The following is a 21,439-nucleotide window of genomic DNA, read 5'->3' on the forward strand; positions in this document are numbered from 1 at the left end:
CTATTCGGGATTTATTGACGTGTATTTGAGTGAAAAAAAGTCTCTTTTTTAAACCTTTTTCTCAGTTTGAGCTCAGGACATCTGCAGCTTGGCAGACTTTGTAAAATTCCAACAGAAAAGAATTCAGAGGAACTTCAACCTGTATGGACAGAACATGAGGACTCGGGGACTCGGGGTCTGGGGTCTGGGGTCTACGTGCGAGGCCTCATGTCCACTGTGGAACCCTTGCAGGCTGGAGGAGGGAACTCCCGGTGTGGAGGTGGACCCTGCACGGGACGGTCCTCCGGAGCAGGGTGTGTGTGGCGGTGTGTGTGTGTGTGTGTGTGTGTGTGCGGGAGCAGAGGCAGACAGGCAGCAGTGGACAGGATCTCCTGCTAGAGGACCATCGGGCTGCGGTGTGGAGCTGGACCGGGGCTTCCTGAACATGGACCGGGGCTTCGTGCTGCTCTTCCTGAGTCTCCTGAGTGCGGATCTCCCTCTGACCGCCTGCGAGCAGCAGCCAGCGGCCGCAGGTAAGCGGAGCTCCGAGCCCCGTCTGTCCGCTCTGTGCAGCGCGGGTCCCGGGTCAGACCGCCGCCGAGCCCCGGTGCTCCGCCGCCCACACCCGGGACTCGGTGCTCGGGGAAGAGGCGTGAGGAAGTTTGTCCTCCGGGTCTTTGGTTGAACCGAACGAGCCGCGGAGGAAAGTTGAGATTTAGAAGTTTGGAGTAGACAGAAAGTTGAGTTTGTTTGTGAAGCAGCGCCGCAGGAAGCCTCCCTGCAGCCGCTGACGTGGACCGGCGGCCCCGGAGCCGGGACCGGGAACGTTCCAGACAGCAGAACATGGAACGTTCCAGAGAACTTTCCAGACAGCAGAACATGGAACGTTCCAGAGAACGTTCCAGACAGCAGAACATAGGGCATTCCATAGAACATTCCTTAGAACATTCCATAGAATATTACAGATAACAAACCATAGAACATTCCATAGAACTTTCCAGAGAGCGGAACATAGAACGGTCCAAAGAACAAGCGGACCACCAGAACAGACCATTAGACCACAGAACTGACCTGCAGAACTGTTCAATTCAGCTTGTGTGTTTTGAGCAGCAGGTACAACACTGGTATTTCTGGGCACTGTTTCAGAGAAAAACACAGTTTTTCCACATGAGCAGCGTAAGAGGCTGTGGAAAGAAAAACTCTCTAGTTTTGCAAGTTGTTGCACCTCAATGTCTGGTTCTGCAGAAAGTCTCCTCTGAGTCTGGTTCTGCAGAAAGTCTCCTCTGAGTCTGGTTCTGCAGAAAGTCTCCTCTGAGTCTGGTTCTGCAGAGGAACCCTAGCCTCATGTTTGGCTGCCCAGCTTCTGGTTCCACAGATCTGTCCTTAACAGTGCAGCTCCGCTAAATTAAATCCATTACTGCACATTTAAATGTAAAATATGTGATTTTCTCTGTTTTCTCTCATAAACTCCGGCTAACCTTTCAGTATCTGTTTCTCACTTCCTCTGCCAATGTTGTGTCTTTCAGAAAACCTTCTTGTTGTGACAGTTGCAACCAAAGAGACTGATGGCTTCAGGCGTTTCTTGAGGTCTGCCAAACACTTTAACTACAGCGTAAAGGTAGGACCAGTGAGGACGGACGTCCAGCCCAGTTCTTTCTGATCTGACGCAGTCTCTACAGCCCCGTCCTGTGTCTGCTCAGAGCATCAGTCGACTACCAGCTGCAGTAAAAATCTACTCCCGTTTGTTTCCAGGTTCTGGGTCAAGGTCTGAAGTGGGAGGGGGGGGACTACATGTCTGCTCCAGGAGGAGGACAGAAAGTGCGACTTCTTAAGGCTGCTCTGGACCAGATGAAGGACGAGGATCAGATCATCCTGTTCATTGACAGGTAGAGAGACAGTAGCAACCTGCTAACAGCCTGAGACCTGCTGCCTGCTAACAGCCTGAGACCTGCTGCCTGCTAACAGCCTGAGACCTGCTGCCTGCTAACAGCCTGAGACCTGCTGCCTGCTAACAGCCTGAGACCTGCTGCCTGCTAACAGCCTGCTAACAGCCTGAGACCTGCTGCCTCCTAACATCCTGCTAACCGCCTGAGACCTGCTGCCTGCTAACCGCCTGAGACCTGCTGCCTGCTAACATCCTGCTAACAGCCTGAGACCTGCTGCCTGCTAACATCCTGCTAACAGCCTGAGACCTGCTGCCTGCTAACCGCCTGAGATCTGCTGCCTGCTAACATCCTGAGACCTGCTGCCTGCTAACATCCTGCTAACAGCCTGAGACCTGCTGCCTGCTAACATCCTGCTAACAGCCTGAGACCTGCTGCCTGCTAACCGCCTGAGATCTGCTGCCTGCTAACATCCTGAGACCTGCTGCCTGCTAACATCCTGCTAACCGCCTGAGACCTGCTGCCTGCTAACAGCCTGAGACCTGCTGCCTGCTAACAGCCTGAGACCTGCTGCCTGCTAACAGCCTGAGACCTGCTGCCTGCTAACAGCCTGAGACCTGCTGCCTGCTAACATCCTGCTAACAGCCTGAGACCTTCGACCTGCTGACATGTAAACCCTCTGACATGGTCTTGCTGGAGAGCCGTATGTTCACTCAGCTTAAAGTTAGTGTGTTGTTTTATAGTATTCAGCCAGTAAGCAGAACCACAGGCAACTTAACTCTCCGACTAAAGCGTGCTGGCATTCTATAAAAACTACCCCTTCATTTGTTTTAACGATGTGACTGGCTTCACACGCCTCAGAGCCTCAAACACTCAACCTTTGTTTTTCCACACAGCTACGATGTGATTTTTGCCTCGGATCCTAGAGAGTTGCTCAAAAAGTTCAAGCAGGCCAAACACAAGGTGGTGTTCTCCTCGGAGAGCCTCATCTGGCCCGACAGACACCTGGAGGACAAGCACCCCCACGTCAGGGAGGGCAACAGGTTCCTGGGCTCCGGGGGTAAGTCTGCCGAACCATCCCATTGGTTCAGGACGTCTGGACATCCAGTGGACAAATCTAGAAGTTTGAACTGGAGGACTTGGGGTTTGGCATTGAAACTCTGAGGGGAGGTTTTTGCTCTGAGGTGCAGATCATCTTGGGGCTCAGCTCAGACCTGCTGCTGACTCTTTTCCACAGATTTTCCACCTACTGTGAGCGAATCATTGGAAAAACCTTGAGAAACAAGTGGCGAAACTCAGGAACTCCTCCGTGAGCCTGTTTGATCAGCCATCGGACTTTCCTCATCCACACAGCAATAACAAGAGCGGAGAGGAATCTGAGCAGTGTGTGAACGGGTGGTGTGTGAATGGAGAGTGAACCGAGTGTGTTGTGGGGTGGAATTGATAGCTCTGCCTCTAACCCTCCTTTATCTGGGCTTTGAACCAGAAAACTGACCCAAAAGAGACACTTTGGCAGTTACTTAGGGCTTTTTTTTGGTTTGGTTTACTTTTCTGAAGTTGGAAGATCAATTGGGGAAAAAAAAAAAAAACCTGTCATTGTGGGAAGGTGGTGGGAACTCGTCTGTCCCCGATTCAGGTTCATTGTTAGTTTTTTCCTCTCTAACCCGGGCGGGACCAGCGGCTGCTGCTGGAGGTGCTGTGTTCCCCTGACCGCCGGGAGGGGCTCACGGCGGTTCTGTCCCACGTCGACCGTCTGTAAACTCCCTCCTGATGGTTGATCTGGAAGGAAGCGGTCACAGCTCACATGGAAATCAGAGTCAGATGACAGTAGATCTAGATAACGTTTTCGGAGCTTCTACGGGGATTTGGATTGTCTTGACTGGAAGTCTCCAGAAGGACTGTGAGGACTCTCCCAGCATGCAACACAACGAGCTTTTCTTTACAGTTATTTTCGTCCACCGTGGCAGCGACTCACACATTCCTGTAAAAGCGTTCTGCCCATGTGGCAGACTTCAGTTTACAGCCGGTGTTTAGTCAGCAGGTGGCTGAGGCCGTAAAACCGGGGAAAGAGTTGACCTGGCAGCGCTCATTAGAGGAGGAACGGTTCTTCATCAGAGGAGGAACGGTTCCTGTGTGCGTCTCAACGTGCACGCTCTGCACATGCTGAAGCTGAGCGGTTTCTCTAAACATGCGCTTCCTGCCTCATTCTTCCTTCTGCTTCAGGTTTCATGGGCTTCCTCCCCAACATCAAAGAAATGATCTCCAACTGGACCGGAGCAGACAGCGACAGCGACCAGCTGTTCTTCACCAGGATCTACACCGATCCAGCAAAAAGAGTGAGGCCTCTTCAGTACTCGCTCCCTTTGAGGAAAGCTTCCACACATTTGATTTGACGGCGTTTTGTCTTTAATTCAGTCACATGAAACGACGAGAAACACTTTAACATGGGATTTCCTGAAAACAGCACTTTCCAGTTCATGTAGCAGGAGCTGTACTTAGATGTTCTGAACATGTGTCACATTTAAATCCTTCCTGTTCCTGGTGGACTTTTAATCTGAAACAAGATGAACATGTTTAATCTGACTGATAATCCCGATGCAGTGTGTATTGACACTGTTTCCTCCTCCAATGTTTCAGAAATCCATCAATATCACCCTGGACAGCAAGTGCAGACTGTTCCAGAACCTCCATGGTGCTCTCGGTGAGTAGCTGCCAGTCCTGCTCCTGCCAGGAGAACCTCACTGTTCTATATTCCTCTGGATAGCGAGATACTTTCCATCAGTACGCCTCAGACATCTGTCTCCACATCTGAACATCATCTCAGCATCTCAGCATTATCTCAATATCTGAATCCGTCCGGTGAGTCATCTGCCCGGGGCCTGTTGGGCCTGGTAGATAAGATCAGAGTATTGATGGCCATCCAGGTTCAGTGAGCTGACGGACCTGTGTCCACCTCCACATGTTCAGCTGATGGGGGCCTGAGCCGGCCGGGCCTTCGTCGGATCAGAGGAGAGGGCTTTCTGAGTGGCAGCTGTGGTGATTGGCCCAGTAGAATTGCGCTGTGCGTGTTCCGGTTCTCAGGAGTTACCCAGCAGACATGGTCCACGGCGTCGGCTCTCGTTCAGAGGTCGATTCGTCGGACCGCCACTTCCCTCTGTCTGCCTTCGTCGCAGCGCAGAGCGACGGCTTCTCGGTGGAAGGGGTTCAGGAGCCGCTGCACGTCGAGACTTGACCTGAAGTCTCAGTAACACTTTGGCATTTTTCCCTGTGAGCCTGAGGAAGGAATTCCTCACATCTGTGTGAAGCGGATGTGTCTGTAACAGCTGGATCCAGAGGCATGAATGGATTCATTGAGGCCTGCTCGCATTCATAAAGACCCATTTTGAAAGCTCTCTGAAGGGATCCAGACTCATTAACAGAGGGATCTCCTCTCTTTAGTAGGACCATCTAATCTTCCTCTCACTCTGAACCTCATGCACTTCCACTGGAAAACACAGACGACACTTCTATTTGTGGTCCCGTGTCGTCCTCCAGCTCCAGACTCGAGGTTTTTATATGAATTGTAAGAGTTTCTCTCCAGTTTATTTAAAATCGTTGTAGTGGCTGATTTTAATATTCATGTTGGTGTTGACGAGTTCATTATGAGTCAGACTGAAGGTTAATAAATCCACTCATTAATTCAGTCACACCCTTGATCTTGTTCTCACTGATGGTTTTGAGGTAAATCTGTTTTCGCCATAGCCGTCTGTTGTCTGGTCACTTCCTGATATTGTTTGAGTACATATTAACTTCTATAAAGCACCTGAAAGAAAATAAAACATGGGAGATATCTGTCAAATAATGCTGGGACCAAATTCAAGAAAATAATCCATCAATATTGACTAATTTGATCTGCGGTTCAATGGAGAACAGCTGTGTTAGCGTTAGCATTAGCCTCACTAGCCTCACTAGCCTCACTTCACTTTTGATTCTGTTGATGTTGAGAGGAGGATAGCTCCATGGAAGAACCAACAGCTGAGAACATGAAAGAACAGGAGAAGAGGTGGAATTTGTATCGCCTGGGGAGATCGTTTGTTCATCTTTAAAAATCCAAACTGCCTACTGTTGATTATTAACAGTGTCTGTGTCTGTCTGTCCTGTTCCATCTCTTCCATCCGTCTGTCTGTCTGTCTGTTGTCTGTTGTCTGTTGGTTCCAGATGAGGTGGTGCTGAAGTTTGAGGATGGTCGGGTGCGAGCCAGAAACGTGCTGTACGATACTCTTCCTGTCATCGTTCATGGAAACGGTCCAACGAAGGTACTGAGCGGAACTCACCGGTCTGAAACTGCTGCGAACCGTCGTCTTCACTGATCAGACTGAAGCCTTCACACAACTAGAAAAGTGGACTGACTGGGACGACTCCTTAAACCTTCATCTGAAACTGAGACGTGTTTAAATAAAAACTATCAAACCTGCTTCAAGGATGACGGAGCTCTAAAGTGAGCAGCTCTAGTTTCCAGGCTCCAGCGGTGGAGGTCCATGTTGGTTCTGGAGGGTGTTTCACTTTAGGAGAGTGTCTCTGAAGTTCCCTCCACTCTGGACTGTTTCCAGTGACGAAACTCTGTTTTCCAGCTGCAGATCAACTACCTGGGTAACTACATCCCCAACATCTGGACGTTTGAAGGTGGCTGCAGCGTGTGCGATGAGAATCTCCGTCCTCTCGAAGCTCTCCAGGTTGGTGAGACGCTTCTGAAAGAAAGTCTGCCTGGAGGTGACAGCGATGCTCATTTCCTTCTTGTCTTGAATGGGCCAGGAGAGCGAGCACCCCCTGGTGATGGTCGGGGTCTTCATTCAGCAGCCCACTCCCTTCGTCACAGTGTTTTTTGAACGTCTGCTTCAGCTCCAGTATCCGAAGAACAGGCTCAAGCTCTTTATCTACAATCAGGTAAAGCGTGAGACTAAAATCATCTCTTGGTGTGCTTCTGGGTGAGCTTTCACCCCGTTTAGTGTGTTTCCGGTCGTGTGTGTGTGTGTGTGTATACTGATCTGGATGAATGATTGTTTTCTGTTGCTCTGCAGGAAGCTCATCATAAGCATCATGTCGACGCGTTCCTGCGGGATCATGGGAACCTTTATGAGAACATCAAGAACATTGAACCTGAAGAGGAGATGGACGCACCCTCCGCCCGCAACCTGCTTTTGTAAGTGAACTGAGACCATCGTTCACATGATAAACACATCTCCATCACAGACGGGTCTCCACTCACTTCACAGTATGACAACCAGTACCCAGGGTTACGGTGTGATGGTCTGCACACTTACACACATTGTGACAACACACTACCCTGCCCTCTACCCTGCCCTCTACCCTGCCCTCTACCCTCTACCCTCTACCCTGCCCTCTACCCTACCCTCTACCCTGCCCTCTACCCTGCCCTCTACCCTGCCCTCTACCCTCTACCCTCTACCCTGCCCTTTACCCTGCCCTCTACCCTGCCCTCTACCCTGCCCTCTACCCTCTACCCTGCCCTCTACCCTCTACCCTACCCTCTACCCTGCCCTCTGCCCTCTACCCTGCCCTATACCCTGCCCTGTACCCTCTACCCTGCCCTCTACCCTCTACCCTACCCTCTACCCTGCCCTGTACCCTCTACCCTGCCCTCTACCCTCTACCCTACCCTCTACCCTGCCCTCTGCCCTCTACCCTGCCCTCTACCCTGCCCTCTACCCTCTACCCTCTACCCTGCCCTCTACCCTGCCCTCTACCCTCTACCCTGCCCTCTACCCTCTACCCTCTACCCTGCCCTCTACCCTGCCCAGCTGCCTCCTGCCATGCGTTCATCTCAGTGTCTTCTCTTCCTGTTAGCGAGCTGTGCCGTAGGGATGAGGGCTGTGACTACGTGTTCAGCCTGGACGTGGAGGTGGTGCTGAAGAATGACAAGACGCTGAAGATCCTCATAGAACAGAACCTGTGAGTCCCTCGTCAGTGCACTTCCGCCAGTCCTTTCTGAAGGTCAGAACTCAGACAAAAACTACTGTTTTTCTAGTCCGATGATCGCACCAATGATCACTCGATCTGGTCGGCTCTGGAGCAACTTCTGGGGAGCGCTCAGCGCAGACGGCTACTACGCCCGGTCGGAGGACTACGTGGACATTGTTCAGGAACGGAGAGTGTGAGTTGGTGAAATTCAAACATCATCTGTGTTTTCAGCGAAGCTCAGAGTGTTTTTAATGCAGTCAGGAAAAACAGCTGGACTAGCTCCAACACCGCCTTCTTAATGTTTACTGGAGGAGAACCTCAATGAACTGGAGGTCAGTCCTGGAGAAAGTCTCCGGGGTCGAGTCCCACTGCTGACTGGTCTCCCTGTCCCTCCTCCCTCCTCGTCTGTCTCTCAGAGGTGTGTGGAACGTCCCCTACGTGTCCTCGGTCTTCCTGGTCGGCGGCAGCCTGCTGCGATCTGACCTGAGTGACCCGGAGCTCTTCAGCTCAGACGTTCTGGACCCCGATATGGCGTTCTGCCACCACGTCCGCAGGAAGGTCTGTGACGGAGCGACCCGTCAGTCTCTGGGGTCAGCACGTCCTCGGCGGCTGACCGCCTGTCGTCTGCTCCTCAGGGGGTCTTCATGTTCGTCACCAACATGCACACGTTTGGCCGCATCCTGTCAACGGAGAACTACCAGACGACTCGCCTCCATAATGACCTGTGGCAGATCTTCGAGAACCCCGTGGTGAGACGGAGGGCCTGTTTCTGAATGTTCATCACCAGGGTCATGGATGCTCTGACCTGGCTCTGTTGAGACGGTTGGAAATTCTATTTAATTTTATTTATATGGCGCCAATCTCAAAAAACTGCAGAGAAAAACTCAACAGTTCAGCTCTCAGGCTCCACCATATAGTCCCAAACTATCCAAAAAGCACTTGGTTCTCAGAGTGCTGGCCTGCCTGTTCCTCGGTTCTCTATCAGTAGAACAGGAGGCAGAGCTTTCAGCTGTCAGGCTCCTGTCATGTAGGACTAGCTCCCAGTTTCAGTGAGGGAGGCTGACACAGGCTCTGCCTTCATTTCTGTTTAATCACGCGAAGAGGAAGAGACTTCCTGCAGAACCAGACTCAGAGGAGGCTTTCTGCTGCTCTGCTTGTGGTGGCCGGGGGATAGAGGGAGAGAAAATGGGGGGCCAGACAGGTTGCTGACCGGGATTCAAACCCTGGCTCTGGTCAGGGACACAAACAAGAAGCACGCCGATTGACATAAATCTGGCTGCAGGTGTGATGGGAAAAGAGCTTCACACCATCAACCCTGTGTGTGTGTGCGTGTGTGTGTGTGCGTGTGCGTGCGCTGCAGGACTGGCAGGAGCGCTACATCCACCAGAACTACACCCTCATCATGAAGGACAAGCTGATTGAAATGGTGAGTTTGGACCAAACTGAGCTGCAGACAACGAATACACACAGGATCACTCCACAGATCACTCCACAGATCAGACAGATGAAGGGTGTTGAGGGGAACTCGTCCTGGGTTCTGAAGTCCCTGCTGCCTCTCTGTCTTCTCTGCAGCCCTGTCCAGATGTTTACTGGTTCCCACTTTTCACCAACGTGGCATGTGACCACCTGGTTGAAGAAATGGAGCATCATGGGAAGTGGTCAGGAGGCGGTAATGTGGTGCGTGTGTGTGGAGGATGGAGAAGTCTTCATGTCTTCTTCACGTGAGCCGCTCGGTGTTCATCAGATGTCCTCTGCTGAGTCCAGCTGACGCTGTGGTCGTCCTCTCGGTTCCAGGACAAAAGGATCCAGGGCGGCTATGAGAACGTCCCCACCATCGACATCCACATGAATCAGATCAGCTTCGATAAAGAGTGGCGGAAGTTACTGATGGAGTATGTCGCCCCCATCACAGAGAAGATGTACCCGGGTTACTACACCCAGGTGAGTCTGCTCCACCCCGTCTCTGACCTCCGTCTCCAGGCGTCTTGGGACTAATGCATTCTGTTTCACAGTACAGGTATCAGGCTGTTCTAGCAACACGGCCAGTGTGTGTCAGTATGTTCTGCTGCCAGCGAGACCAGGCAGTGTAGCCAGCAGCGTTCAGGCGCCGTAAACCCAGCTGCAGGCTGAGCTTCTCCCCGTTTCAGGTTCCAGACCCGTCCTTTGTTGGACCGCTTGGACTACTGCCTGTAACCCTCACACTGGTTCATCCACCCTCCATCATGAGCGCTGACACACAGATCCTCCAGTCGCTGGTCGTAATGTTTTGGCTGATCAGTGTGTGAACCCGTCACGTTTCCAGAAAGTTTTCTGAATGATCTCCAGTAGTCCGTCTGGATTCACACTCACTGCAGGGCGGAGGCTGTGTGTGTGCAGTCTGCATGTTCTCCCTGTGCATAAGAACTGGCTGCAGGAGGTGACGGTGTCGAGGACGGAGATCAGGGTCCACACTGAAGGCCGTCTTTCATCGCATGGTAGAGCAAGCATCGGGACTGAAAACAGGAATCGCACACATCGTCCAGGGCTCCAAGTCTCTGCTTTTGGTCCTGTTCTGAGGACAGGAGACCGGGACAGTGAGGACAGGAGACCGGGACAGTGAGGACAGGAGACCGGGACAGTGAGGACAGGAGACCGGGACAGTGAGGACTGGAGACCGGGACAGTGAGGACTGGAGACCGGGACAGTGAGGACTGGAGACCGGGACGATGAGGAGGACTGGAGACCGGGACGATGGGGAGGACTGGAGACCGGGACGATGAGGAGGACTGGAGACCGGGACGATGAGGAGGACTGGAGACCGGGACGATGAGGAGGACTGGAGACGGAGACGATGAGGAGGACTGGAGACGGGGACGATGAGGAGGACTGGAGACGGAGACGATGAGGAGGACTGGAGACGGGGACGACGGGGAGGACTGGAGACGGGGACGACGGGGAGGACTGGAGACGGGGACGACGGGGAGGACTGGAGACGGGGACGACGGGGAGGACTGGAGACGGGGACGATGGGGAGGACTGGAGACGGGGACGATGGGGAGGCCTGGAGACCCGGACGATGAGGACTGGAGACGGGAACGATGAGGAGGACTGGAGACGGGGACGATGGGGAGGACTGGAGACAGGGACTAAAAGACTGCAGGTCCTCTTAAAGACTGTAGGTTCTCCAGACATCCAGTAGATGGAGCTGAAAGACCCATGAGGCTCAGAGTGACTCCTCTGAAAAGTTCTCTGAGGGACTCTTCTCTTATTTCATACACATGGTTCGTCTCTCTCTCTCTCTCTCTCTCTCTCTCTCTCTCCCCCCCCCCCCCTCTCTCTCTCTCGCTCGCTCACTGACCATCATGTCTTCTCTCATCAGTGCTCCTCTCCCTTGAACTTTGTGGTGAGGTACAAACCTGACGAGCAGCCGCTGCTCGTCCCTCACCACGACGCCTCCACATTCACTATTAACATTGCTCTCAACAGCAAAGACGTGGACTACCAGGTAAATGAGGAGGAGGACGTCTGCAGGGGGTCTGCAGGAGGTCTTCTCTCTGCAGGGGGTCTGCAGGACGTCTTCTCTCTGCAGGAGGTCTTCTCTCTGCAGGTTCTCGCTCTTCTCTGCTTGTCTGCTGGACTGGGAGCCCCATCAGCTGTTTGTGTGCACATGCTTGCATGACCCCTCTCTGTGTTTGCAGGCTCTCTTTGACTTGGCCTTTGTAGTTAGGTATAAGCCAGACGAGCAGCCGTCTCTGCGGCCGCACCACGACGCCTCCACTTTCACTATAAACATTGCTCTGAACCAAGTGGGCCTGGACTACCAGGTGAGTGTTTGGAGGTCGGTAGACCCGCATCAGGTTTGATGTGATGGAAAGCAGAGCAGTGGGAGTTTAGTCATATCGGGGGGGGTTCAGGGAACGGAGCATGACGCTGGAATCCTCCTGTCATGGAAGCTGGAATGCCGCCATGCTGCTGGCATGCCGCTGCCCGTCCTCGGTGTCCCTCTCTCTCTGCATGCAGCCTGTTCTCCTGCATCGGCGTCATGAGAGCTGTGGTGTTGTGGACTGTGTGGATCAGGGCTGTCGGCTCAGGCTGAACAGATCCCATCCTGGAATCATGAGTTCTTGTTGAGAAAAGGTGCAGTCTCCCAGATGGTTCCAAACTCCAGCATGTTGACCTCCCTGGGAGTAAAATTACCCACAAGATGGAATATTTAGAGAAACACAATGGAAAGTCATTAACAGAACAACCAAATGGTCATGTGACCCATTCTGAGAGCATTAGCTTGAGCCCTCAATGTGAAACATTCATCAGTCCAAACAGGGACAATGTTGGCCAACTTAAAGGTGCTGTAGGCAGGATTCCGCATCTCCACCATCTTGCTTAGGTAAACCTAAGCAAGATGGCAATTTGACCCATCTAAGATGGCGATTTGAAACACAGCACAGCCAATCCTGTCCTGTTTTCTCTGACAATACGCCCTTATGCAAGTTAAGCCCCTCCCACAAGAACGTGCGACAAACGCCCCTCGACCAATCACGGTTAGAGCCTCAGGGGCTCTTCTGATTGGTCGAAGATACCTGGAGCTGTCGAGATTCCTTTTCAGCTCAGAACAGAGACAGATGGAAACGCTGCGCCCTTGTGGTAGTGCAATTATGCTACACTCCTAAAGGATTATCAATGGATACTCTAACATTTAATCCAAAGAAAACACAGAAAAATTAGCATTGACTAGCAAAATCCTGCCTACAGCACCTTTAATACGATGTCTTCATCCAACAGACTTTAAATTAACCGCAATTTTAAGGTCAAAGGTCACGGTGCTCAGTTGTCCCATGGGGACCGCCTGGGGAGGTGGTCTGAGTGAAACGGCCCCGGGGCCTGTTCACGTTGGCGGGAAACGGCCGCAGCTTCTCGCTGCAGCATGTTGCTGTTCAGTCCTTGATGTCGGCTTTCTGTTTTTGGAATATTGAGACCTCTAGTGGACAAATGCGGAACAGCAGTCACCTCTTTCTGTTGTTGAGGCTTAAAAGAATACTCCGAAGATTTTGGACCCACGCCCTATCCCTATCATTTACAAAGTGAGATAAGCTCATAAATACCTTTTTTGTGTCCGTTCGTCCAGTGCCTGGCTAACAGCTGTTAGCATCGTAGTTAGCTTAGCTCAACTACGGCAGTTGACGAGGAGACAGAGCCAGACTGAGAAAGTGGACATAATCCTCCTTCCAGTGGTCCAGGGGACGGCGTATTAGCATGCAAAGTAAATCCGAATGGTTATAAAACATTTTAAAAGACGTGTTTTCTTTTCAATCCCTTAAAATAGCGTTTTGATCCACAGACCTGCACAAGCATAGTGCTCTGCGGAAGGATACACCAGGCGCACAGCGGCTGAGTCTATGCTTCTACTGCTGTGCTCCGGTATATCCTTCCGCGGAGCACTGCGCATGCGCAGGTTTGTGTGTATCAAAACGTTATTTTAACGGATTGAAAAGATAACACGTCTTTTAAAATGTTTTATAACCATTCGGATTTACTTTGCGTGCTAATACGTCGTCCCCTGGACCGCTGGAAGGAGGATTATGTCCACTTTCTCAGTCTGGCTCTGTTTCCTCTTCACCTGCGGTAGTTGAGCTAAGCTAACTACGATGCTAACAGCTGTTAGCCAGGCACTGGATGAATGGACACAACAAAGGTTATTTATGAGCTTATCTAACTCTGTAAATGATAGGGATAGGGTGTGGGTCCAAAATCTTCGGAGTATTCCTTTAAATACCTGAAGCACCTCCCTAGCGTGACCACTAGATGTCAGTGTAAAAAACTAAATTGCAGTAGTTTGAGTTTGTGGGTAAGCTTTGTGAGATTTAGAGCAGGTTCTGCAATCTTTATGACCAAAGTTGTTCCCCATTTTTCGTGGTTTTGGCTATTTTTCCAAATTTTTACTTGTACCTTTGTTTGAATCCCTTTTGAACCAACAGTGACAGAGCTTTTGTAAAAGTACTCGGATGTTTATTAACGTTTTGTGTTTTGAAGGCTTCTTGAAGCCGCTACAGAGGGACTAAAGAGCCTCATGGCTCTTTAGTCCCTCTGTAGCGGCTCCACGAAGCCTTCACAACATGAACCATGAAAAAACATCTCACTTGGTATTACAGTGACACACCGCAGCGCTACGATCAGTCAGTCTTGGTTCAATAAGCGTTTAAAAAAGCTACAAGTAACATTGAGGAAAATAGCTGAAACCACAAGGCGGGGTGGTGGTGGGGGGGGGGGGGGGGGTGATGAGAGATTGGCTTGAAAAAAAAGATGAAAATGAAAAATGGTTGGACAAAAAGCATGCTAACTGCTTAAAAAGGTAAAATTCTAAAATGTGCTGTTTTGCATGGGCATCAAAACTGAAGTTTCCTGAGCTGCGTTTAGCCTCATGTTAAAGCGATACTTCAACATTTTGGCAAATTGGCCCATCTAGGGCAATTCGGTAGTCATTTAGAACAGCCTACTTACTTTTTTTGTGAGGGCGAGCTGTTGTTTATTCAGTGGTGCATCTGAGGAGAGCTTCACGGCGGACATAATGGAAGTGGATGGTACAGTTGCTTCCCTCGTCAAACTCATCAAATACACAATCCAACAACCCCAAAACACTCAGGTGGACACGTTATAATCCGCACATTCACTACGCTGTGAAATATTAATGCAAAATTACGAGATTGAGCGTTTTTTGCGAAGATTGCTAAAACGGAACTACTTACTAAACATGGCGTCTGGGTGTAGTGATTTAAAAAGAAAAAGTAGTTCCCAGTATTTGCTTCAATGTCGTAACGCTACAATATTATTTGTTGGTGTTTCACAGCGTAGTGAATGTGCGGATTATAACGTGTCCACCCGAGTGTTTTGGGGTTGTTGGATTGTGTATTTGATGAGTTTGACGAGGGAAGCAACTGTACCGTCCACTTCCATTATGTCCGCCGTGAAGCTCTCCTCAGACCCACTGCTGAATAAACAACAGCTCGCCCTCACAAAAAAAGTAAGTAGGCTGTTCTAAATGACTACCAAATTGCCCTAGATTGGCCAATTTGCCAAAATGTTGAAGTATCGCTTTAAAGGTTCCATGTTCTTCATGGGTCCAGATCAACAAAAATGGCTCTTTTGGTCATAGAGGTTGCAGAGCCCTGGTCTAGACCTTGTGATCTACCCGGTGACCGCTTTTGGCCCACGGGCCTTCAGTTGGATGAGCAGTTCGGACCCAGCGGTTGGTTGAATGCTGTTGGAGGACACAGCCCCACCTCGGGTGGCGTCTGTCCCGGTCCCGTCTCCTCCGTCAGCTGCCTGTTGGTGTAACTGATCCGATGGTCTCCTCTCCAGGGGGGCGGATGCCGGTTCCTCCGGTACAACTGCTCCGTCACGGCCCCCCGTAAAGGCTGGGCGCTCATGCACCCGGGCCGCCTCACCCACTACCACGAAGGCCTGCCCACCACCGCGGGGGTCCGCTACATCGCCGTGTCCTTCGTGGATCCCTGAGCCGCGCTCCACCAGCACCAAACGCACGACTCCGTAGTCCTGGACCGGGTCTCCGCCGCCAGCCGGGTTCACCCTCTGTTACACTCACTGCTGTCCTGGAACCAAAGCAGCTGTCTGGACTGCAGTGACGCTCTGAAGCCCGCCGGTTATTTATTTTTGTTACGTATTTGATAAAAGACGCTCCCTGACTTGTTTCCCTGTAAGATTTCATATTGGAATCAGAGATCAGTGTTTTCTACCAAACTCACACAATATTTCTTTGCTTTGTGTGTGCTCTGAACACAACAGAAATAAACCTGTGTGTGAATTTAGAGGTGTGTGTGTGTGCCGTCAGTGGAGCAGAATGTGTGTTTTCATAAATCATAGCAGGAGACCTTCAGATCCTGTCACACCTGGAGTTACACAGAATCAGAGCAAACGGTGAAACAAGAACAAATGCACTCGAAGGTCTGCATGTGCAGTGTGTGACCTACACACTGCACAGCACACACTAAACCAAATGAGAAGTTCTCCAAACACATTAACAAAACCAGCCCCATTTGCCTAAAATATAAACATCTTACATGAATCCATTTATTTTTGTACAGCCCAGTATCACAACAGCAGCTGCCTCAGAGGGCTTCAAGATGTTACACTGAATGGTAAAAATTTCAAAGATTGATAATGACCGATAATAAATCACAGTGTAGTGTCCAAACAGTCCACAGACAGAACAGAGTGAGAACGTTGACATCAGACCAATAAGGACCAGATGAAGACAGTTTACCAAACAGTCCTGTTCTCACAAATCCAAACACGTCTCCATGAAGCTGCTGGACCGGTCACTTTAAGGCTCGTGATGCAGAACTGAAGACACTTGTTGAAAATGATGTGACCACATCTATAAAGGCCAGTTCTGACTGTTGAAGGTTCCAGACGGACAGAGGAAGAGGAGGAAGACATTGAATTCAGCCTTTCACCTCCAGGAGGAGTCCCTGCTCTTCATGGTGAATCGGTCGTCCGTCACAGGGTCTGTTCACACTGATCCGGGACCGGCGTCGCCTGGCTTGATCAACACGTGGTCTCATCCTTGATCGGTCTTTAGGTTAACCACTGAAGCCCTGTGGTTCTGGACTGGAGGAGTCTGAACCCCCCGCCCCATCCTGGATGTCTGAATCCAGCTCTGAACAGGCCCCAGGACCAGCTGGAAGACCCTCCTTGTTCAGAGTGTTTCCTGACAGGTCCGGAAGAACGAGTGAGGCGGTCGGCCACTGTAGGTGAACTTTATTGTGAACTTAACAGTAAAATACAACCAAAAGTTAAAATGATGCAAAACAGGATTAAAATCTAAAACTAAACGAGGAGGCAATATTTACATTAAAAACAAAGTCAAGAAGTCGCTGGAGTTTATAGACGGAAGCGGTCGGAGAAGTTGGGCGACTCGGGGATGGTCAGAGGAATCTCGCTCTTCTTAACCGACACCGGCCGGTAGTGTCTGATGGGCTGGGCTTTGTGCACCTGCAGCACAAACAAGTCGTCATGTTCCTGCGGGACCAGCGAGGACCGCCTGTACAGATCATGCCGGGTTACCTGTTCCTGCCGCAGCCTGGCGATCTCCTCCCTCTCCTTCTGCTCCTCCTCCAGCCTCCTGGCCGCCTCCTGCTGGGCCTTCAAGACCTCTTTGAGGTCGGCCTGCTGCTCCAGCTCCTCCCAGTCCCTGGCCCGCCGCTCGGTGGCCAGCTCGAAGGCCTCCACGGCTGTGGGAACAGGAAGAAGCCAGGTCAGGACTCTGCAGGACCTCTGCTCGGAGCCTGCGGTGAAGCGCCGGTCTCACCGACGGCCGGGCGCTCCTCCTTCCGGGGTCTGAACGGCTCCTTGTGGACCACGGTGTTGGGGCGGGCCTTGAAGGTGGCGGCTTCCTGCTGGTGCTGCTGCTCCTCTTTGACCTGAAACACAGGAGCCAGGGTCAGGAGGGGACGGGGGTGGCTCTGGACCGCAGGGGGGGGGCGGGGGGCGGGCGCCGGTACCATCTGCTCCCAGCGGCTGGCCTTCACGGCTCCTCGCTCGTCCAGCAGCAGCCTGAAGGGCTCCGGCTTGGTGGGCTCCACCTTCTTCTTCTCGGGGAGCTGCACGGTGTTGAAGTCCGGCAGGGGCAGGGCCTTGAACTGGGCCACCTGGACGGGGGGCGGGACGGACACCGGTCAGCTCGGTTCTTTTAAATCAAAGAGCACGGAGAGAAAAAGGCTCCACCTCCTCCTTCTGCTGCTCCTTCAGCCGCTTCTCCTTCAGCGCCTGGCGCTCCCGCTCCCTCTGCTCGAAGGAGAACGGGCACACCTGGACCTGCGGGTTCTCCGGGAGGCGGGGCTGGAAGGGCACGCACGAGTGAAGCATGGAGCGCGTCTTTACAGGGGAGGGCCGCTTCACCTGGAGAACAGCACCCGTCTCAGAACAGACGTCCAAAAACACATCGAGGTGCGAGTCCGGCAGAGTCCGGCAGACCAGGAACCGGAGCTCCGGGCTCCAGGTCCTACCTCCACCGGGGGCTCCACTCGAACCCGCTTCTTCAGGACAAACGCTGGAGACTCTGGCACAGTGGGAAGGACCGTCTTCTTCTCTGGGACTCCCTGTGGACAGACAGGCCTTCATTACCACCTTGACACTGTCCTCTAGTCCACCACAGAACCGGATCCCCCTGGACCCCCCCTCCAGGACCTCTCAGGCAGGACTGGACTCACCTGGACTCCCTCCAGGACGTCTCTGGGCAGCGGTCTGGCTCTGAAGTTGTAGGGTGGGGGTCCCTCGGCGGTCCTCCTGGCGCTCTGCCTCTCCTGCAGCCTCCTCTCGATCTCCAGCTCGAAGCTCTCCGGCACCGTGGGCTCCCGCGTCGCCGGCCTCTTCAGAGGCTCCGCCCCCTCCAGGATCTTCCGGTTCAGCTCCAGAGCTTTGACCTTAAAGCTGAGAGCGACACGACAGGATCCGTCACCGCACCGTGACCGGATCTGGACTCGCTCGTCCCCGAGACGTGTGCAGGCCTCACTTCTTGACTTGCTCCGCCTCCTCGGCCTCCTGCTCGGCGCTGCTCTTCACCGAGGTGGGCCGGGCCCTGCGGAGGGTCATCAGGTGTGGCGAGTGAGGCTGGGTGATCTTCAGGTGGTCTCCTTTCCCCTGGGACGGCCCTGAGGGGACAGCTGGTCCAGTCAGCGACCTGGGGGGGCGGACGGTGGACGGGAGGCCGGCGCTGCTCACCTCGCTCCTGGGTGTGGCGGCTGGGCAGGTGGTAGCGCGGAGGAGTCTTGGTCTCGTACTGCTGGATCCTCTGAGCCATGGACACGAAGGCGGACGCCTCCTCCGGCTTCTTCTGCTTGGCGCCTCCGGACAGTTTGAAGGGCTTGGGGATTGTGGCGCCTCTCCTGGTCTTGATCTGCAAGCGGTTTGGCGGTAGACGTGTGAGGCTTCTCAAAATGACTCACAGGAACCAGATATCGCACTGGAGGTGGAACGGTCAGAAAGCGACCGCTTCAGGCGTTTCAGAGCTTAATCCCAGAGGACGGCCGTCCAACCAGAGCAGCTCACAATGGACCCGTGGCGCACGCATCCCAGAACACTGCTGGCTGCTTTTGCACCCAGGAAGTTGGTAGTTGAATGCCGTTGGCGTGTGTGTGTCTACGTACCGGGGAGGAGGGTTTCCGCAGCTGGCTGCTGAAGTCCAGCTCCTTCAGGGACGTGCTGGACGCAGCGGACGCCTTCACTCGACTGTCGGTGGAGAAGTGGAAGTCTTTTGGCACCGTGGCAGACGGGACCATCTTCTTTGGCGGCGGCACTGAAAGGAAAGCCGCCAACATCTTTAAAAGCTGAAGACACCACCTGGGACGTGGCTGAAGAGTGTTTTCATGTGGGTGTGTCGAGTGGACGTCACTCACTGCCAGCCAGCGCTGCCTTGAAGCTGGCCTCGTTCTTTTTGCGATGCTGAGCCACTTCTTTCTGCAGGTTCTTGATTCGCTCCAGCTCACGCTCTTCAGAAGTGCCCTGCCTGAGGGAAACAGTCAGTCTGGACAGAAGGTCTTTCCAGGTCACTCATGCCTCAACACCGTTTCTCAAATCAGAACCCGGTCTGAGGCTGTGACAAGGACAGAACAGCTTCTAACCTTCCCGTTTACGCTAAAGGAAGTGGGCCACCAGTTAACAGGGAGACAAGTTAATCCAAAACACCGACACGCAACCTCCGATCCACTGATGGAACTGAACATCTGCAGAGTCCTGTGTTTGTTTACTTTCCCCAGAGCCGGTTCAAAATGTGGCGACGGGTCAAACGGACCACATCCACGGCAGATGTCACCGTTTTAAAGCCACACTGAGACGAGCCAGGAGAGATGGAAACTTACTCTTTACGCTTTTTAGACGGCGGTGCCGAGGAGACACCAACTGTTAGACGCTTGGAAACCCTGAATTCAGGAGAAGAAGAAAGAAGAATTTCATTTTAGTCTATGTCCCACTTTGTGGCATTCATACATTTCCCACAATGCAACAACAGCACCAGCTGTCGACTTCCAGCCGGTGTGACACTGTGTGTTTGTGCAGCCGTGCTACACACTGTACCTGCGTGGCTGAGCAGGGCCCGGGTTGGAGTTGCTCCTCTTTGGTTGTGCACCAGTGCACCGTTCAGCCCCCCAGGAGGTGACCAGGTTCGGGGGCCGTGCAGAGGTTTCAGGGTCTGGAGGGGAAGAATCCAACCGGGATTACAAAAGCTGACGGTACGCTCAGAGTGGAGCCGAGAGTGGAAAACAGCCATACTCGAGTCCTGGGCCTTGTGAAAACAAGGGGCCACAGCAGCCTTGGGTCTAGTGTCGGCGCCAACAGACACCCCAGTAGCCTGGGGTCCGGCGCCGGCAGGCGGCCCCTGGGCCTGGGGTCCGGCGCCGGCAGGCGGCCCCTGGGCCTGGGGTCCGGCGCCGGCAGGCGGCCCCTGGGCCTGGGGTCCGGCGCCGGCAGCCTCAGGTTTACCATCAGCAGACGGCTCGGCCCTTTTCAGAGGGGTGACTGCAAAACGAGTCTTCTTTTCTGTTCAGGAAAAAAAAGGTTCAAATGTACAGTCTGACCACAAACATCCAAATATTTCTTTTTTCTTTTGTGTGTGTGTGTGTGTGTGTGTGTGTGTGGGGGGGGGGGGGGGGGGGGGGCGGTAATAGATTACACTGATGCAAGCAGCAGTGAGGAGAGTTGAAATGATATTAAAAGAAAGATGAAGGAAGGAGGGATGAGAAGCACCAGAACTGGAGAACAGCAAAGATCATTGAGCTGCAACAATATAAGGTTAGACCACCGCCATGTGCGCGGTGCGCGTGCAGCAGTCACACAACATTCCTGCAACGCTGGAGGCAAAAGAACCCAGAACCCAGCATTCCAGACAGGGAGCGAGCTGGACACCCAAAAATGACCAACAGACGGGACTGTGGCATGACTTCAAGGGCTATTCGGGTCACTTGTTGAAAATGACTTTTTTTATTATTACTATCTCAGGGGTAGAAAAAAAATCTGAACGTGTTTTTGCAATATGGCGCAGCCCAAAAGATCCCATCATCTTCATTGTTTTGGCACCAAATTCAGCTCAGACTTCAGAAGAGAGGCGGGGGAGCAACACAGAGAGATGGGGCAGTAATCCAGCGGTGGGTTAGTAATCCAGGGACGGGTTAGTAATCCAGTGATGGGTTAGTTAACACTCACTCACCGAACCACTGGTCGTCCACGTCTGAATTCAGGAGCTCCTGGAAGTTCTCGTGAGACGGGACGTCGAACTCGTAGAGCTCCTTCTCACTTTCTGCCATATTTACAGCTTTGTCCCTGAACAAGAAAGCAGAGTTTCACCTGGAGGAAGCGCCCCTCCGCCCCGGAGCTCGGGAAGCCGGGTTCTCTATTTATACAGTTGATCTGCCGTAACGCCTCGTCGGGAGAAGCTAACCGAGCCGTGAAGAGGCTAACCAGCAGCCGGGCGCACAGTTTGCCTTCGACCCGTGAACCCGGGAAGAACAGAGCGGGTCGTTTGTGTAAACAGAAGTAAATAAAAGCGGAAAAACTCACCGGCAGCGTCTTTTTCCGCAGCGAGAGCCAAAGACGGAGCAGAATGAAGAAACGAACGTCCTTCCTGCCCACAG

General features: G+C 52.6%; 2 protein-coding genes across 4 annotated transcripts; one reads left to right on the forward strand and one right to left on the reverse strand.

Annotated features, from left to right (window-relative positions):
* The first annotated feature begins 284 nt into the window (after positions 1–284).
* Positions 285–15,622, forward strand: plod1a (procollagen-lysine, 2-oxoglutarate 5-dioxygenase 1a). Of its 2 annotated transcripts, none has more exons than XM_030119818.1 (19): positions 285–512; positions 1,506–1,597; positions 1,732–1,865; positions 2,759–2,922; positions 4,086–4,198; positions 4,500–4,563; positions 6,060–6,157; positions 6,473–6,574; positions 6,654–6,785; positions 6,920–7,041; positions 7,707–7,811; positions 7,888–8,013; positions 8,237–8,378; positions 8,456–8,569; positions 9,181–9,246; positions 9,393–9,497; positions 9,615–9,761; positions 11,179–11,304; positions 15,156–15,622. In XM_030119818.1, the coding sequence occupies exons 1-19, from the start codon at positions 425–427 to the stop codon at positions 15,309–15,311; spliced, it is 2,196 nt and encodes a 731-aa protein (XP_029975678.1). In that variant the 5' UTR covers positions 285–424; the 3' UTR covers positions 15,312–15,622. The 2 variants fall into 2 exon arrangements, with proteins under 2 accessions (XP_029975678.1, XP_029975677.1); XM_030119817.1 differs by lacking the exon at positions 11,179–11,304 and adding an exon at positions 11,498–11,623 and having other exon boundaries at positions 291–512.
* An 869-nt stretch (positions 15,623–16,491) lies between these two features.
* On the reverse strand, positions 16,492–21,439 carry tpx2 (TPX2 microtubule nucleation factor). Of its 2 annotated transcripts, XM_030119820.1 has the most exons (17): positions 21,366–21,439; positions 21,016–21,128; positions 20,082–20,348; positions 19,887–20,001; positions 19,673–19,732; positions 19,211–19,320; positions 18,962–19,110; positions 18,537–18,711; positions 18,328–18,466; positions 18,026–18,245; positions 17,822–17,914; positions 17,541–17,714; positions 17,318–17,464; positions 17,125–17,236; positions 16,881–17,047; positions 16,667–16,808; positions 16,492–16,584 (listed from the first exon to the last, which is right to left on the reverse strand). In XM_030119820.1, the coding sequence occupies exons 2-16, from the start codon at positions 21,110–21,112 to the stop codon at positions 16,698–16,700; spliced, it is 2,136 nt and encodes a 711-aa protein (XP_029975680.1). In that variant the 5' UTR covers positions 21,113–21,128; positions 21,366–21,439; the 3' UTR covers positions 16,492–16,584; positions 16,667–16,697. The 2 variants fall into 2 exon arrangements, with proteins under 2 accessions (XP_029975680.1, XP_029975679.1); XM_030119819.1 differs by having other exon boundaries at positions 16,557–16,808.

The sequence above is a fragment of the Salarias fasciatus genome, chromosome 20 (genome assembly GCF_902148845.1).
Source record: "Salarias fasciatus chromosome 20, fSalaFa1.1, whole genome shotgun sequence".
Lineage (NCBI taxonomy): Eukaryota > Metazoa > Chordata > Actinopteri > Blenniiformes > Blenniidae > Salarias > Salarias fasciatus.